At 35.4% G+C, this 18,971-nt stretch overlaps 1 protein-coding gene across 1 annotated transcript in view; it reads left to right on the top strand.

The window, feature by feature from the left end:
• LOC132930641 (zinc finger SWIM domain-containing protein 6-like) overlaps nt 1-18,745 on the top strand; it is a 56,955-nt gene extending 38,210 nt beyond the window's left edge. The window contains exons 5-16 of the mRNA XM_060996621.1: nt 1,529-1,977; nt 2,826-2,977; nt 3,273-4,279; nt 4,509-4,675; nt 10,392-10,636; nt 11,088-11,239; nt 11,332-11,495; nt 11,748-11,895; nt 12,065-12,183; nt 12,737-12,955; nt 13,325-13,523; nt 15,003-18,745. Coding sequence (XP_060852604.1) covers nt 1,529-1,977; nt 2,826-2,977; nt 3,273-4,279; nt 4,509-4,675; nt 10,392-10,636; nt 11,088-11,239; nt 11,332-11,495; nt 11,748-11,895; nt 12,065-12,183; nt 12,737-12,955; nt 13,325-13,523; nt 15,003-15,364 — 3,383 coding nt within the window. The 3' untranslated portion in view covers nt 15,365-18,745. The remainder of the gene's footprint in view (nt 1-1,528; nt 1,978-2,825; nt 2,978-3,272; nt 4,280-4,508; nt 4,676-10,391; nt 10,637-11,087; nt 11,240-11,331; nt 11,496-11,747; nt 11,896-12,064; nt 12,184-12,736; nt 12,956-13,324; nt 13,524-15,002) is intronic.
• The last annotated feature ends 226 nt before the right edge of the window (nt 18,746-18,971 follow it).

Genomic DNA, 18,971 nt, shown 5'->3' with positions numbered 1-18,971 from the left:
ACCGACCGTGATAAAGTATAAACCATTTTGTGAATAATATTTATGCTGCTCTCGTCACATAAAATTAATATTGATATTAGGTATATAATAATATAACACTGCTAGCTCTCTAAATATACATTTTAAAATGATGTGTTTTTTACGTTTAATATAGAAGCCAAACTTGTTCTACTCCTACATTTTTTTTTTTTTATATAGATTTAATTATGTGTAAAGGGCTCGGGGGCTATTATATCAATTCGGGAAGCCCACAAAACGACCGCTATACTCCTCTGGCTACAACGAACGAGTAATTGGGGTAGAATTTTCCGACGTTATTCCTCTTTATATATATATTTTTAGTATTTATTGACGATACGTAGGTTTTTTTTATCATTCTCTCGCCGCTGCAGCCATCGTTGCTTTTTCTGATTACTTTTCCTTCATCGACTCGATTTATTTCTATTATTATACCCATTATTTATTATCAAACTGTATTTTCATTCGGAGCCCTTCATTATGTTTCTGAATTTCTTTCATTACCGTATGCTGATATTGACTATACACGCACGCGTATTGGATACATATATACATTATGTATGTAATACGTATGGTATTGAAACGCGTTCCCTTCACTGTTAACAATAATATGCGCATTATATGATCTCAATAAAAAAACGTTTCCTTGGCTTTTATGTTTTCGACGAATCTGCGAAGACTTGTAATACGGTTTTTTTCCTTCCATTACCTATACGCATAACATTTTTTCATTATTAGTGAAAACGATCAAAATATATAGTACAATAAACGAGTTTCTATTTCTTTATTTTTTTTTTTGAACATTCTATTTCGTTATATTTATCACATATTTGATATTAAATATTATTATATTAGTTACCTATGTACGGTATGTATGTGTATCAAACGAGTAATCGTCATATCGTTCGGACGGATAAGTACTCCATAGATTGTGTAAATTAACTTTCGAGCAGCTATCGACCGCGCACGACACTACGTGGTATAGAACTGTTAATTTCAGGTGATATACTCGAATACGCGCGTGCCGGCATACTGAAGTCGTCGTGAATAATAATAGTAATAATAATAATATACAACACGTAGCTAGCTCGTCGTGGTATTCGGTGGGAGGTCATAATATTATTATTACTAGTATACATACATATAGTTAATAACGTGTGATGGTGATTGCTAGCGATTGTTGCACCGGGTAATCGGAAATAGCATATAACAACAGCGATGATAATAATAATAATAACACGACGCCGACGTACGATGATAATGGAAATATTAATAAAAATCGCGTGCTGCGAATATATTTTTTCGACGAGCTGAACGGTGCGCGCTCGCCTATAGTGTACCCGCTGTCGTCCGGCGATGCTGATGAAATACATATTATTTTATACTGTTATGATTATGAATGAATCGTGATTCACGATTGTTTTTTATATTATTAATTGTCGATTTGTTATTGTCCACGAGCGTCGTGATGTGAATGTATTTTTTTAACCGTTCGATGTTTTTTCTGCAGGAGCGCCCGACCCGACAGCAGGTCCGAGTGCAGACGACGAACACACATGGCACTTAGACGAGGAACAGGTGTGCGAACAGGTCCGGTCGTACTTGACGCATGGCAGCTATTACAACGCCAACAAGCAGCTCAACTCGCTGTTCGCCAAGGTGCGCGAAATGCTCCGGGCCCAAGACTCAAACGGCGCCCGGATGTTGACGCTCATCACCGAACAGTTCTTGTGCGACCCGCGGCTGGCCCTGTGGAAATCCCAGGGCACGCCGATCACGGACAAGTGCCGGCAACTGTGGGACCAGCTGGGCGCTCTCTGGGTGTGCATCGTGCTAAACCCACACTGCACGGCCATCGACAAAGGCCAATGGAAGACGCTGCTCGACAAGTGGACGCATGTCGACATATGCCCACCTGAGGACCCCGACATGTTGGCCCTGCCGCCCGCTTTTAACGATGTAAGTATAGTATGGTACTAGTATTACAATGATCACCCTTAGATATCTCTCCCCCAAGCCTTTACCAAGCCTTTAAAGTTATAAAATTAACAAATAAAACCGTTAACAAATCAATAACTATAAGTCGATAGTAATTATATTAAAGAACAAAATACTTATTATTACGGTCATATTTACTGCAGCAACGATACGGGTATTTAAACATTTTAAACATATTATATTTTAATAAATTATTGTTTTTATGTGGCCTTTCGTTAAAGCTAAACATGGCAAAACATGAAATGATAAACGATAATTGTTATATTATTCTATTTGAAGGTAACTACTAACTAGACTGCGTGCGCCGAAAATTAGAATAACCACGCACGTGAAATATTATACAATTTATATTTTAATGTGCATATTAAACCTTCCAATAAGTACTTAAAGTAAATATTTTATATTATACATAAATTATAAATATAAGTATGACTATTAAATACACAATTCATTGGATTTTACTTAATAGAAGTCGTGTAAAAACAGGAATTTTGTTTAGATTCCTGGAATAAATAAAAAAAATTTTTTTATTGTTGCTCAGGATCAGTAGGTTTAAACAATTTAAATAGAAATTTTAATAATAAACATTCAATTATTGGTTTTTGTTATTATTATGAACAATTGAAGCCTTTTATACAAAAACAGTTATTAATGTAATTAATGTGATATTATTAATAACTGTAATTTATAGTCATTGATTAAGCACTCCTCTTAGTTACGGTAAAACAAGGTTACGAGTAACGACGAAGTATCCATTTTTACACATGATATCGACGTTGACCGCTTATCGATTTGTTTTATAATTTCAGAGAAATCACCATCAACCGCCCGAGAATGGTTCGGACGACGACGTAGACAATGTCAATTACAGACCCTCATCCCGGTCTAGCAGATCCAGTCCGAGGTACAGGAGTAGTTATCCGAGCACGAGCCAGCGAATCAACCGGACGATATTTCACAGGTATAACTGCAGTCACAATATTTTAGTGTCATATAATATATTTCAATATTTGAATATATAATGTTTGTACTTTTTTTTGAAATTCTAACTATTGTAATAATATGTACTATAATTTATAGGAAAGAACATATTATTAGTTAATTACATAAAATGTATTAGTTACCTATGTTGTTAATTTATAATTTTTTTTATACAAAAAATATATTATTTAGTACTTGCTCAGACGTTGCTAATATATATTTTACAGTCTATACGACCGTTATCTAACTCGACGGGTTTTGTTTTTATATCACAGAGCTTTGGACGCGGTAAGCATGTCCTGGGACAACATCCATCTGAAAAACGTGCTGTCCAGCGACACGTACAGCAGTCACATACCGGACAGCACGCAATCGGGCAGCTTCAACTCGCTGGGACAGCCGCTGTGGCACGAGGCGCTGGCCACTTGCGCGTCTCGCGTGGACGCGCTCCGGTCGCACGGACACCACGCGGCCGCGCTCAGGTTGGCCGTGTGCGTGGTGCGCACGATGAAGCAACAGCAACTGGACGCTCAGCGGCGATGGCAGGAGAGCCAGAAACCGCCGCCGCCACGGTGCCCATCTCGACACTCGAACCCGCCGACCCGTTGCTACGAGCTTCGTCCCGCGCAGTCGTGTTCATACGACACTTATTCGCAGACGCGCCCGTGCTCGTCCCGTTGCGTGTCGTGTCCGATGGTCGGCGGCGGCGGTGGTTACGACCGCCTGTCCGCTTCGTCGTCCGGTGGCGGTCCGTCGTCGTCTTCGTCGTCGGCCGCCGCCGCTGCGTCGTCATCATCGTCGTCCGCTTGCAGCCTGTCCCGGTGCGGTTACAACGACTCGCGATCCGGTTACCCCGGTGGTGGCAGCGCTGGCTGTTCCAGTTACCGGTGCACGGCGTTCACGGACGCTCCCCGCCCCAACCTGTGCACCGCGCCCAGATGCAACAGTTATTGCACCTATTACGACAATCATCCGCCGCCGCGCACTCCTGGCGGCCCGATGTCCGGTGGAGGCGGCGGCATGGGCGGTGGCAACATGGGCGGCGGAGGCGGCTCTTCCGGGTACCGGTACCCGGAACGCACGAACAGCCGGAACGGCGGAAGCAGTTCCCGGGGCAGCGTGGGCGGTGGTTCCAACCAACAGACCGCCGTGCTGCACAACAGCTGGACCGAAGGATGGGTCGGCCATCCGATGGACCCGATCGGCTGCCTGTTCGACACACTGACTGATGCATCTATAGTTCCTGATCCAAATGTGCCTCATTCGCCGTCGTCGTTTTTCGGTACGTCTAATATATAGATAAGGGCATCGCGACCTTTTTTTTTTATTTTTCATTCACTGTTTTTACAGTACACTTATGAGTTTTTGAGCTTTTTTAATGATGGCGACTCATCATGAAAATTTCTGTTGTATGTTTTTATAATGTATAAATATTGGGATTGTCCCGTGAATTATAACAAATAAATGTATAAGTGGTGATCTAACTAATGGTTTGCTTTTTATTCGTACAGACGCCAACGCATCCGAAGAGGGCATCCTGCGACCCACTCCCCGCCTTACCCACATACCCGTGGTCGGTTCGCAGGACCGCTCTGAAACGTACCTGTCGCTCGCGGTCGAAGTCGCCCTCATCGGCCTCGGTCAACAGCGCAACATGCCTCCCGGACTTTACGCTCAGGTAAGTTTTCAAGTTTTTCGTACAATATGTATATAGTGCAGCTAGTACTGCCGTTGGTGGTAAGTGGCCGGTTTTTATTTTTTGAATTCGTTCGACTCGATCGTGCAATTATGTACATCATTATAAAACAACGTCAGAAATAAAATATATAAATATTCTTGGCTCGTTCTCCTTGTTAATTTATTGTATTTAATGCATTGCCACGCGTGGTATGTATGTACACATTATAATAAGTAATAACTAATGTAGACTATTTATTAAAATTGATTGCGCAATAAAAATTGTAGACTTAACGGCCGTTCACAAAGTACAATTTTTTTATGACTGAATGTGACATTTATCACACAATGTCTGCTTCGAGCGAATTCTGATTTCTGGCAACCGATGTACGCACGCCAACCCCTTTATTACCACTGCTCATATCATGATTATTCTAAGCGTTTGTACGGTATTAGTCGTGCAAGCATATTCCCCCCTCTCTCCCATGATGTTAAAAATAACTCAATTTATTTTTTTTAACCTAGTTTTTTTTTATATCAGACCGGAATTTAGGTGATGAAAAAGTTACTCACCGTCGCCATCATATATATCGGACGCATATATTATGTGTATAAACCACGGGTACATGTACACTATTATGTGTTCGAATCGCACGCGTAATAGCATATATTATTTGTTGACGTAAAATATTTAATTGCCTACTATGTATATACCTGAAAGCAAACATAAAAATTTAAATATATTTTAAACAGTTAATTACACGCTACGCTTACAATGTATATATACTGTTTGCGTTTGTCCATTTTGCTCAACTTAATTATTTCCATCGCGTTTTTATTAATATTTTTTAAACTGTACATATAGTTCACATATATTATTATTTTGCTAAACTTTCGAATCGAAATTTGTATATGCGGTAGAAAATAATGATCAAAATAGTATAACTGTAATTGTAATACATTTGGATTTATTAATATTATATATTATAAATGCGCGTGTGTTTGTGAATTGTTATTTACATGAATTATTGATATTGGTTTAAATTTATCGAAGGGATGCGTGTGCGCTAGAATATCGTATTTTATATTATGTGTATATAGTATTTTACGTGGATATTCGGTAGGTAGGTCTGCGTATTTATTTTCCTCTTTTCTGTAACTTCTGCTATTGAACTCGAAACGGAATAAAATATTACATATCCAACCACGTAGAAAATATGTCAAGACTCGAACGCACATATTATTATATGTACTATAATACACATATGTGTATGTGCAAAAAGGCTAGAGCCAGCACAACCATCCAGCACGCATAATACGCGATTATGCGCGTTGGTCGATTTCTTTTCATCGTTTTTCATATCCCATTTAGTACACTATTATTATTATTCATTTTCACAGCATGGGGGGATTCACGGTCGCATATACGGATTTTTGCCAGTTCCTTATAAAACTCGTACCAGTGCAGCCGCAGCTCTACACTCCGAACAATATAATATATGAAATGCGTATACGCCGGCGCGCGCGTCTATAACACTGTATACACATATTATATTATTGTCATTATTATCGTATTGTGAACGGTGTATAAAGGTTTAGAGGCACCATACACTCTCGGGGGGGCTTTTATATTATACACGACGACGCACGCGGCGGTAATGGACGAACGTCTCGTATATTTTTCGTCAGATTTCTTATATAGATTATCGAAGCACAATCGCGCATCGGCGGCGACGTATTTTTGCTGCAAAAACCGACTGAAACTCGGACAATAAATATAATGAATATTATGGGTAGGGCGTGCACACGAACAGCCCTTGTGCTCGCACGTCGGCCCGCCCGCTGTCTCAGATATCGTATATAATATAATATATAATGTGCATTCCTTTAAGAGCCTCCCGCAGTCTTGCTGCCCAAAAACGTTTTAAGATACGGGATAGCTCTATTTCATTGTCTACGGCATGTTTGACGGGCATTTTGTTTTTCATATTTTCAAGTTTAGGTAGGTAGGCGCTATATATAAAGACCGTGCGGTGGTCTCTACCGTGTAGATAATAAAGACGATTATTCAAAACCCTTTTACAACAAAAAAAAAATAATAATAATAATAATAAATCGCAAGAGATAATATTGTAGATTGGGACAAATGCCGTGTGGCGATACGCACACTATTATAATACATATTATATTATTATAAAGTCCTCGTCTGTTATATCATAAATATTTTCGTGCGTGCACGTTTATGTATTTTTTCTTTGCATATTACACTCGGAACCGGCCGATCGGGTGGCTTGGCGACGAACACGATTTCGGATACGTACAGTGTATGCTAATACAGTACACGGCTTACCTACGGGTGAGAGAGAAGTTCACTGTGTCGAAACGGCGGTCAGCAGCGGCGTGCGCGCGCCCATGAACAGGTTTCAAAGTTCACGGCTCTAGGCCGGTTTTACGGGTGATATATAATATTATGGTTTCGTTATGAGGTCAACAAAATAAATTCGCTTGGACTGTATATACGATTATTGCTTGATTAATATCGTACGCACGTATAAATTCGTGCGTGTGTGTATATACGACGTTTGCTCGTGCGTATATGTATATAATAATATCATAAGTCGTTACGCAACGAATGTAACGCGCGTGTATAATAGTCGTTTAGAGACGCCGCACGACCGTTTAAGAGTTCTAGATATTATTGCTATTATAATAATTATTATTTTTTAAATCGGCGAAAGTCCGCTATATATTATGTTAAAGATACCATATTATCATTCGGACAAGGGATGTATGGGATTTTGGTCATTTACACGACTGTTTAGTGTGAAAAACAACGCGCGTTCTGTTTCCTAATTTCTATTCGCATTCACGTTCACACTAGACATAGTTAGACCAGCTACGTATTAGTGTATGTATTAATCGAATATAAATGGAAGTCAACCCGTTATCGTCGTTGCGTGTAGTTAACCTGTTTTTCCGCCACCGCTCACAACCTGTCAAACGCCTATAAAAATAATTCCCATTAATTCGCCGTAATAATATTTTCGTACCTGTAGGTTATACACTAAAATATTATATGGTACTTATACTCGCCAACGACCAGGACACCAACACCTGTCTCCGTTCCTCATCGGTACTGTATACGTCGTATGTACGCACCTGACCCACCTAGAATGCACACACATAAAATTCAGCGAGAAATGTGTTTTTACGCGACGTACATTATACTGTTTTTGTGCGAGTATTGTTGTTGGAGTGTCGCCTGAAATCCGTTCCGAAAATATAAAAAAATTATACGCAATAAAAACTTTCCGATCAATTCTCGTGCCCTCACGTTTGGGTTACATCGAAGTCGTCCTTTTTCCAATAACGAAGCTTCATCATTTATTAATGACAATCGCCAAAAGGAAAAAAATACATTAATTTTAATATAATATATAAAAGGGTGAAGTTTTTAATAATACGGTTGATTCCGAAATTCATAATTAAATGTTTTACGTGTGCGCGCAGACAATAAATCCAGGTCACAGCAATCTTCATGCATAATTATGATTTATTTATTATTTTCTATTTAAAAGTTTGGCGCGTATGAAAATTAATTTTCAAACATTAACATTAATATTTATTATTATGAGATTGTACTTTTGTTTCTTGAAATGAAAAAGAAACACCATCGTGGTAGACGTAATTAAAAAAAATGGCTTCTCATAAAAACGACCTATATGCATATTTTAGGGGTGAGTGCTGTACGAATTGAAAAATAACGAGGTCGCTAGCTCATACAACAGTCGTATTGAAAAAACAATTTTGCTTGTGAAACTTAAAATTAGATATACAGCTAGGTAGGTATAATGTGTGTGTTCAACCTTGAGTATTATTTATTACCTACTTGTATATGAGTAGTTATTAAACTATTAGATGTAAAACGTACAATTATTTTGTTTCGAATATTGTAGGTAGTATACTACAAAGGTGGTTTTTTTAATACTTTTTTTTATCTTATAACTAGGTATCTCGTCCGCATATTTATTTGCTAACAATTAAATTCGTGTATTAAATGTACGAATAATATATACACTCTACAGCGCACATTAATTGGGCTAAATTATATACGCGGGTAAATACCACGGACTGTTTTACATAAATGTATACGTGTGTGTGTGTGAGTGAAAGACATTATTATAATATAATACTAACTGTATAACTTGTCTTTACCCGGGAAAAAATTAACGAAATAAAATACAGCTATATTGGAGTATATCTCATCAGTACTAGTATAATATTACGGACAATTCGTCATTGATGTAGTACCTCGCTTTATCAACTATTTCGAGTGAGATGAAGAATCAGTCTGTGGTACATTTTCGAACGGTCCAATCTACTAAGTTTCAACTTTCCTGATATCTTTAAGAACAATCTTCTAAACTTTCGTCATAATTGGTTGAGTAGTTTTTGAGTCTCGAAACTACAAACATAACGACAATGCCTTTGTTGTATATTTGAATAACAAACAACAAATATAAAAATAAATCTTACAACCACAGAGGTTGGAGGGGGTCGACTTATCTATCTATTTTTATGTTGTGAATTTTATTCCTGTAACCAATGACAACCCTATATTATATTTATATATTATGTATAAAAAAAAAATATTCGATTTTGTGAGCAAAAACAAAATTCATGTGTGAACCACCCTTTCTAAACTTGAAGAAGTTGTAGAAAGAAGCTAAAAACACTATCCGAGTCAAAGAATTTATTGATATAACTTTTATTGAAATCTATGCAGTTGTTTCTAAGATTAGCTATTATAGTAATAATAACTCATTTTCTTTTATCTAAATTAAAAAAAAAATAACTTGAATTATGGATGATTACGCCTCTATATAAAGCAGAATAAGAATAATGACCTGTCTTCTTCTTCTTTTAAAGAATATCGGGTGTAGATATATTATGCCGATGTCAAAAAACCAGTGCAGATGTTGGGGGTGAGAAAAAAAAATCGTTGCAAAAGAAAAAAATGTCCTGGGATTGCAGAGGATTTGTCGCGTCTCCAGTGTGTATAGTGGCGACAGAGTAGTAACGTTTTTCGGTTTACAAAAACTGTAGACACACCTCATACCATTTGAAAACCGAATAAAATATCAATTCCTTACCGGATGCTCTTTGTCGTTAAATAAAAACATTTATTCGTATTCAACGTCGTATGATATGCGTACAACGTGTTTGGTTCATATTGTTGTATACTATGTTTGAATCAATCATTTCTTTGTATATGTATTATTATATATTTTTAAATTTTTCCTCGCCGGTTTGAAGTATTGTGTTAGACGTCATCTGGTGGCCAGCGTAGTTTAAGCGATGTCTTTTGTATATACGCATTATAAAGTACACAGAGCTGAGTTAGAAACCGGTGTGAAAAAAATGCAAATAAAGATTGTATTTATACATTTATAAATAATTATACTCGTCAACGACGTCTAAACCAACAATTTACACACGCACACACGTTTGTTATACTCGCGCGAATAATGGTATTTTCGTGTAGTCGGTGTGCGTTTGTAAAACGTAAATGAAAAAAAGTGACAAATAAAATAATCGGGATACCGGCGAAATCGACTACACACATTATGCAGCTGCTACAAAGTGTATACTCTTGTTTATAAAATATCTATTATATAGTTGTATTACATCTTTGTTTCGTTCTGTTGATTCAATAGGAGAAGGCATGCAAACAAGAAGACAGACTGATTGCCAAACTACAAGAGTTGGACATGGACACGAATCTGGTGGGAGTTCTGCGCCGGCAAGCCATCGTCCTCCTAGACGGCGGACCGACCAGTGGCCTGGGCCTAGGTGTGCATAGAGACAGTATACCCATGCATACGTTTGCCCGTTTCTTGTTCGTCGCCCTTCTAGACTATTATCCCGATTTAGCGTACGAAGTCGGATTGCGGGCCATGAGGTGAGTGTTTATAATATTTTATTATTTGTGGCAATATACTGAACAGTTTATTTACTGTTTGGCTCTGGTATACAGTTGTTATACTCGTTATCGGTGTGCGAATTTCCCGACCACTCGTCTCGATAAAGTATAATTATATACGTGCCTACATTGTACAGAGTCATAAAAATGTCGATTTAAAAAAAAATGGCATACGAATTTTTAATATAATTGTCACCAATTTTGTTAAATTTAATTTGGACGATTTGTGCGTATGTATATACTTTTATACAGCCGAAATATTTTGTCGGTTAAACAAGAGGGGTTATGGTATAGAGGTCATACATACATACAATCAATATTGATTCCCTACGAAAACGTGTGATCGCGTCAACGTCATTGTTTTTAAAATATAAATATATGTATATAATATTATTACTAACTTAACCACATATAAAATGTGTTCGTATAGATTACCAATACTGGAAGACCACGAAGACTCTGATAACCCGAATGGTAACCCTTCGTCTGTCATGTTAAACCGCTATCCGCGTTGGTTCACATTAGGTCACATCGAAACGCAACAATGCACGTTGGCGTCTACCATGCTGAGCGCCGCCAAAGGTATGTTGACTTAAGTCTCCAATCGTTATACTTATGAATTTTCCGTTAACTCTTCAAACAATAATAACTGTATTTTGTGTTTTCCCCTCCAGGTGAATTACTTCGACTGAGAACCGTATTAGAATCTGCACAACGACACATACACAGCTCGTCACATCTCTTCAAATTGGCTCAAGATGCGTTTCGTTTTGCGACGCCTGAGAACGGGCCCAGACATCCTCCGCTGTTGACCGTCGCTTTCGAACTCGGATTACAAGTGCGTATAACCACTGGTCAAGTATATTTTAGAAAATAATTCTTGCACAAGAAACACCTCGATTTCAGCGGGTTGTGTTTTCTGTTTCGTTTAACTAAGGTTATAACTATTAGCCGTATAGTACTATAATGCCACGGTATATGGTATATAAAAATATATATACTGTATGATATTTACAGTATATTATATACACTAATAATGTTGGTTTAAATTCGTTTGCTTATAATGTGTGATTGTTTGTGATTTCCAAAGGTAATGCGCATCACGTTGGCTTCGTTGAACTGGCGAAGACGCGAAATGGTCCGATGGTTGGTGACGTGCGCCACAGAAGTCGGCATGGATGCTCTCACCTCCGTTATGCAAAATTGGTTTCAATTATTTACGCCCACCGAAGCCACAGGTACGTCATACTACAATAATATGACATGATCAGTTTGAATGCCGTGATATTGAAGCGCGCATATATAATATACATAAAATATATTATATTCGTTTATTGTGTACATGGATGCGCATATAACGTGTGATTCATTCGTTGTTACTGACCGTATATGTTTTTGTGTTTACAGGACCAGTCGCCACGACCATAATGTCTCATAGTACAATGCTTCGATTAAACCTGTCGTTTGAACATCAAGAAAAACTGTCGAGCTACGCTCGTACATTGGCACTTCAATGCGCGTCCAAAGTAAGGATACCTACTGGCTACTGTACATTAAATTATGTGTATTGAAACTTATAGGCTACCATATATAATCATATATATATAATTGAACCAGAATATTGTCTATATATTGTGTATTATACTATAAGAATGTCTTTTTAAACAAAATTATACCTACTACTAAGGCTCAAAGTAAAAGCGGTTGAGCAGCTTCAAGAAATCAAGTTCATTTTAATTTTTCTAATCACCTTTAGTTATTACTTAACTTAATTTTATTTCATACACAGACTGTGTAAATTAATTAAATACATGACAATTTGATTTTGAATTCTCAGCCCAAATAATAAACTCAAAATAATCAAATTAATTTATTAAATTTATATCATACTAATTTACATAGATAACATTTTCGTCGCTGCATATATCATGTACTATAGAGGAAAAAATGTTATTGAATTTTCTCACAAAAAATCACCTTATATAAATATATTATTTACAATTTCATACAGTGTAATATATATATTATTCCTATCTACATATTATTATTTATTAATTATGATTATTACCATTATTATAGGATCCTCCGAATTGCGCTCTAAACGCTCTGACTTTGTGCGAGAACGACGCGACTGCGTTCGAAGCAGCTTACCAGATAGTATTGGATGCTGCGGCACATATCATGACATCATCACAATTGTTTACGATCGCCCGTTACATGGAACACCGCGGATACCCGAACCGCGCGTACAAACTCGCTATGCTCGCAATGAAGAACGTACATTTGGCATACAACCAGGTACGTTTTCACGAACAATTTAGATTTTAAGAATAAGATAATCCTAACACCTCCCAGACCCAATAAAAACTCGATTTACTACATAAATTCTAGTTTATATAGTACCTGCTTGTTGTGTTAATCGAAATCAACCAATTGATTCGGTCATAAGTGACCACATCAACCAATTTATTCGGTTATAAGTGACCACATATGGTATCTATAAGCGCTTTAGTCTCATATAGCTCCTCAGAAATTAAGTTTTTATTTATCAATCAATTATAGAGCAAAACGTAAATCGTACTCTACCACAAGTTTTTGATTTCACGCTTTTACAACAATTATATACACTTAATTATAGCATATTGTGACGACCTATTATTTTTTCAGGACACTCATCCAGCCATTAACGACATACACTGGGCCTGCGCGCTCAGCCACTCTCTAGGCAAAAATGAATTGGCCACCATGATCCCGTTGTTGGTGAAGAACGTGCAGTGTGCCACCGTGCTATCCGACATATTGCGCAGGTGTTCAATGACGCCACCCGGAATGACTTGTGCCCACGCGCTGCCTCCACCTGATACCAGTAAGCACTATGCGGGTTTTTTTTATAATATCTATTTGATCTCTTTGTAAACTTTCCTCGGATGTGACGAAAATCGGCCCCCACGAAAGAACCTTGTCGTCGTATAACATTATTATAATACTTGTACATGTTTTTATGTATAATACCCTACACAATTTTCGCGCATCAAACCTTAAAATTGAACCGTTTTTAATCGATTGATAAATTTGTGAAACAGAATTTATTGAATTTAAAATAATAAATTGTTTACAAATGAAATGACGTATTTTAGCTAAACGTTTTTTCGGTCGGCTCTTATAGTCGACAATTTAACAATTTAAATAACTCATTTAAAATACTAGGTACGTCGTATATTAAGTCTTAAATTAAATTTTTCAATAGGTACGTAAATTTGTTATGTGTTGTTAAGCTTATATATTTATTCTAATTTCTAAATGAATAATTCAGTTAAACTATCTTTAAAATAAATAATGAACACAATAACTATTTAACTAGAGGCCAGTTGTCAGCCATTTTTCTTCTTCAAACGAATCTGTTTATTATGCTTGGATTTCAATTTAAACAACCATTAAACATATATATATATATATACATTTATTTATTTTAAATAGAATTCGTAATACAACTTTTACTAAACTTAATTTAATTAAAAAATATGTTCGTTAAATCATGGTATTACTATGAATACAAATAACTCATCATTTAAGTATGCCAGCCGTAACGTATCTGCAATAAAAAATTTAAGTCAACTGGCTTAACAAATTAAATCAATCTTACTAATTGAAACAATATTTAGATGCCAAGTTTCTATTTAGCAGACTCAAAACGAGTTTGGATAATTTTGGTTACAATGTTATTTTTACTTTCTGAAGTGTGGCCTTTTAAGATATCTTTTCTTGTTTAAACGTTCCGTTTTGTTCTATGTAAAAAAATACCGAGTACACGTATATTCTAACAATTTAAATATAAAATCAATACGATGTTTATCTCTTGTACTGATTAATATTATTCCAATCGTGTCGTAAAAAAAATAATAAATCAACCGCGTTAAGATTAATTGAAAACTATACCTATACATAACTTGGCGCAGGAAAGCGGTTATGATTAACATTTGAATAAACAATTATAAATTCAAAAAACAATTCCGAACAGAGGTCGTTTAGAACAGCGCCTGCTCGTATACTTTCTTTGTATCAAATGACCTTTCCAAAGTAGCCATCTATACTCGATTTCCGACCTTTAAAGGTGCAGATACACTTCATTTTTCGAGTTAAAATTTAGACGCATCCTACAAAGGCGGAAACCCATTAGAATCTCACGCTAACATATTAATTTTAACGAGGTTTTCGTACCACTCGAACGGCACGCCGAGTGCTCCACCCACCTAACCATCACTATCCGATAAGTTTTTTAGTTTTTTCTCAGTTCGTTTCAATGACATTGTAAAATCTAATCCGGCAAATCGCTCTCTGTCTACAGGCAAACACCACCACCATCATCACCATCACCACCATCACCACCATCACCGGAACAACGGCGGCGGAGGCGGTGGCGGGTCGTCCCGGTGCGGCATGATGAAGGGCCTGTCCTACGAACGGGCCCCGCTCCGCATCCTGCTGGAGGCGGCCGTCGCAGCGTACGTCAACACCACACACTCGCGGCTGACGCACATATCGCCGCGCCACTACGCGGACTTCATCGAGTTCCTGGGCAAGGCGCGCGACACGTTCATGTTGGCGCACGACGGGCACGCGCAGTTCGCTCAACTGCTCGACAACATGAAATTGGCGTACAAGGGCAAGAAGAAGCTCATGTTCCTCGTCAAAGAGCGGTTCGGGTGACTAGGGCACGGCGCGGTGACGACGCCTTTCCGCAGATGATGTGGTCGTCGCCGTGCTCGCGCGCGCGTCTTGTCGGTGCGGCGGCGGCGGGGTAGTGTTGGCGGTCGGGCGCTTTACGGTGACCAGCGGGTACGTCGCGCTCGTTGCCGTTGTCGACGACGACGAAGTGGTGTGTTGTTGCTGTTGTTGTTGTTGTTTTTGTTGTTGTTGTTGTTGTTGTTATTGTCGTATTTTCATGATATGACCTGTTATTTCTATTTCTCATATACTTCGCACGATTCGCGAGACCGCACAACCACGACGGCGACGGCGACGACGATGACGACGACCGCGACGACCCTTCCGGTTCGACATTATACTGCTATGTAATTGCACCTAACCGCTACCCCTCGCCCCAAACACTACAAAAGGCCGGACGAACCGCAAACGCCGCGTTCCAAACACAACGATTAGAGGAAGAAGAATGAGAAGAAGTAAAAGTTATCATCGGTGAAGTTACCTATACTATAAAAAAAAAAAAAAAATTATAAAACTACAATCACCAACACACTACACTACACCATCATCACTACCACTATAATTATTATTAATTATTAATATCTAATATCATTGTGAATTATTTTAAACAAACTGCGACCGCGAATGTTTACTTCTCGTATTTATAACTATTAGTATTATTTCTATATTTAATCGTTTATTTGTCGGCTAAACCGCTAACACACGTATAAAATATATGATAAATCGAGAAACATGAGCACTCACCCTCCCACCAACGTTCAACGTTAATCCTCATCTGACTTATTGCCGCATATCGTACAGATCTGCGGATTTCACAATAACCGATATTTACTTCTAACCATAATATTATAGAATACATACGCTGCAGTTAAATCATGATTACCGCGCAGTGACAAATCTCCATGACTATAATTTATTATTATGTATTTGTACTGAGGGGACCGTCGGTACGCTGTAGTTTATTATGACTATCACTGGACCGTGACAAAGTGAAGATCGCGAACTTTGTTTTGTTCTATACAATCCATTGATTTTTATGATATTTAAAAATATAATTTTTTATCTATTTATTTCTATAACTGTTGACTGTGATTGGATCAAACGAACTCGAGCAATATCATTTAAGTTTTTATTCAAAAATAACGTTTATTTATTTTTTAATTATTTTTATTTTGTAATAACGACTTTTATGGATAATGTTGGTTTGTTTGGCACTTTTATAAATTCCTAGCAATTTTAGTCTCGCATACTTATCTCTATGTTTAATTATTTTTTAATCGACAAATATATAAGTTCCAACGACACTGTTTGTCATTAAAAAATGTTTTGTTTATCTAAATACCAAGAAACTACACGCGTTATAAAAACAAGGACCTACATTTTCTCAAGCTTCGAATACAATAATAAATAAATGTACATTTTTGTATAAGTTTTATTTAAAATTAAATTTATTATTTTTATTATTTTACTTTTTACATTTGCATTTACAATTTACAGTTAAGTATGCATATTAAGTGTATGTTACCCATATGTATTTGTGCAATCAGAATCTATTACTTTTTTTTTTGTTATTTTTTGTTTTTAAAATTATTTTTGCGTGATTTTGTGTGATTTGTATTCAAAGTGTGTGATTTTACAAATTATACTGAAAAAACACTAGAATATTATATTTTTAAATATATGTATCCTAAGTCTTAGAATAAACAGTTGTAGTTACAAAATAAAAATCAATCCTCATCTCTGAGGTCATTAAAAAATGATAAATTGGTCCCGAATGTTCACCAAAGCAATACAATATATTTTAACTAAAGAAAAAAATCATTTTTATTTTTATTTATTTTGTAACTCAAGACTGTTGTGTTGTATTTTTTTTAAGCTTTAAATATTTTGAATTTGTTTATAATATTTTAAAGTTTTAAACTACCATAAGCGTGTTTTTTTCCGTAAACTGTTCACTAAGTTAATTATTTTTCTTTTATTATTATTTATAAATTATAGGCTACCTACTTATTAGGTATAGAAATAATACATTTTTTTAATAACTGTAATTAAAATTATGTAAAATAATGTATAGGATGTTAGTATGTAAGTATTATACTATGAATACTTGTGTATATTTTTTAAGACCAAGTACATAATAATATCTTTTAGTTTTAAAAGAAATATATTATCAAAAAATAAAAACAAAAAACAAAAAAAAAAAAAATGAAAAAAAATCAATTGTACAAAAATAGGTTACCTAATAATTTTAGGCCTAATTTTGTTTGGAAAAATCGACTTATTGTTTCTATTTTGTAACTGATGTTATTTTAAATGTATATATATATATATATTGATATATAAATATATATATATATATATTAAAATATTAATTTTAATATAAATTTATATTTTTTTGGTTTTGCTCAATTAGAAAAGAAAATAATCGATCATAGGTTATATATAATTTATATTTAATCTAAGGATTGATTGAAAAATATTACAATTATGCGTATAATATTATAATATATGCATTTTGTTATATGAATTACGATATATCATTGTATTGATGAAATAAATAAACTTCCAATCATTACACTAAATGAACTATGCCCACCTATATATAAAATATTATTTTTTAAGATAGTTTTCGCTATGGTACCCTTATTAATATATAATATACAGTACTAATTTATGAAAAAAATCAATAAATAGTTTAAGTAAATCATAGTGTTAGTTGTGTATTATAATATTATGATGTATTACCTAATTAAAGGAGATGAAAAACAATATTATATTTTAATGACTGATGTATGTTTTAGGTACTTTAGTAGAAAAAGTACCTAAATAATTTTAAATATATTATAATATGGTAAATATATAAATATAAATATATATATATATATTTTTTTTTGTACTAAAAAGAATTGTATTTTATGACCCATTATCAATTAGGTACCATAGCTAATGTAATTGCGCTTTAAAATTGTATTAAACCAGAATGGTGTTCACCCATCCCATTATTTCAGTGACTTAGTTTTTAATTTTTGTAGCAACTCAATATTGTATTGTATTTGATATATCTTATGATTACAATGATTAAGTCTGTATACAAACATATTCATTATATATATTTTTTTTTTCATTTCTACATATTTCTATTAAGATCTCAGTTAACAACTATGAAAATGCTACAAACGGATGGATTCTCTTTTTCCTTTTTTTCTTTATTATCATTATTATTATTATTATTATTATTATTATTACTATGATTATGTTTTTTTTTCTTTTTTTTGTGAAATAATCCTGTGTATCTATTTTAGTTTTAGGTGAAAGTAAAAAATAAAATAAAAACAAAAATAAATATAAAATGTGAATCAATTATATTGTGTTATTGTATTATGCATAATGTGTATACCTTTTGAAATCAAATTCCTATAAATATGTTGAGAAAAGATTACTTTTGATGGTTTTTAAAACCATAATGAAGACAACGAAAATATTGGCAATATTTTTTTCTTATTGATACTGGTATTTAAATGTACTTGTTGGAATGTATAATTTTATTTTATTTTACAAAAATCATCATTCAGTGTAAATTAATATTCTC

Source organism: Rhopalosiphum padi, chromosome 4, assembly GCF_020882245.1.
Source record: "Rhopalosiphum padi isolate XX-2018 chromosome 4, ASM2088224v1, whole genome shotgun sequence".
Taxonomy (NCBI): domain Eukaryota; kingdom Metazoa; phylum Arthropoda; class Insecta; order Hemiptera; family Aphididae; genus Rhopalosiphum; species Rhopalosiphum padi.
This window is presented reverse-complemented; position numbering and strand designations above follow the sequence as displayed.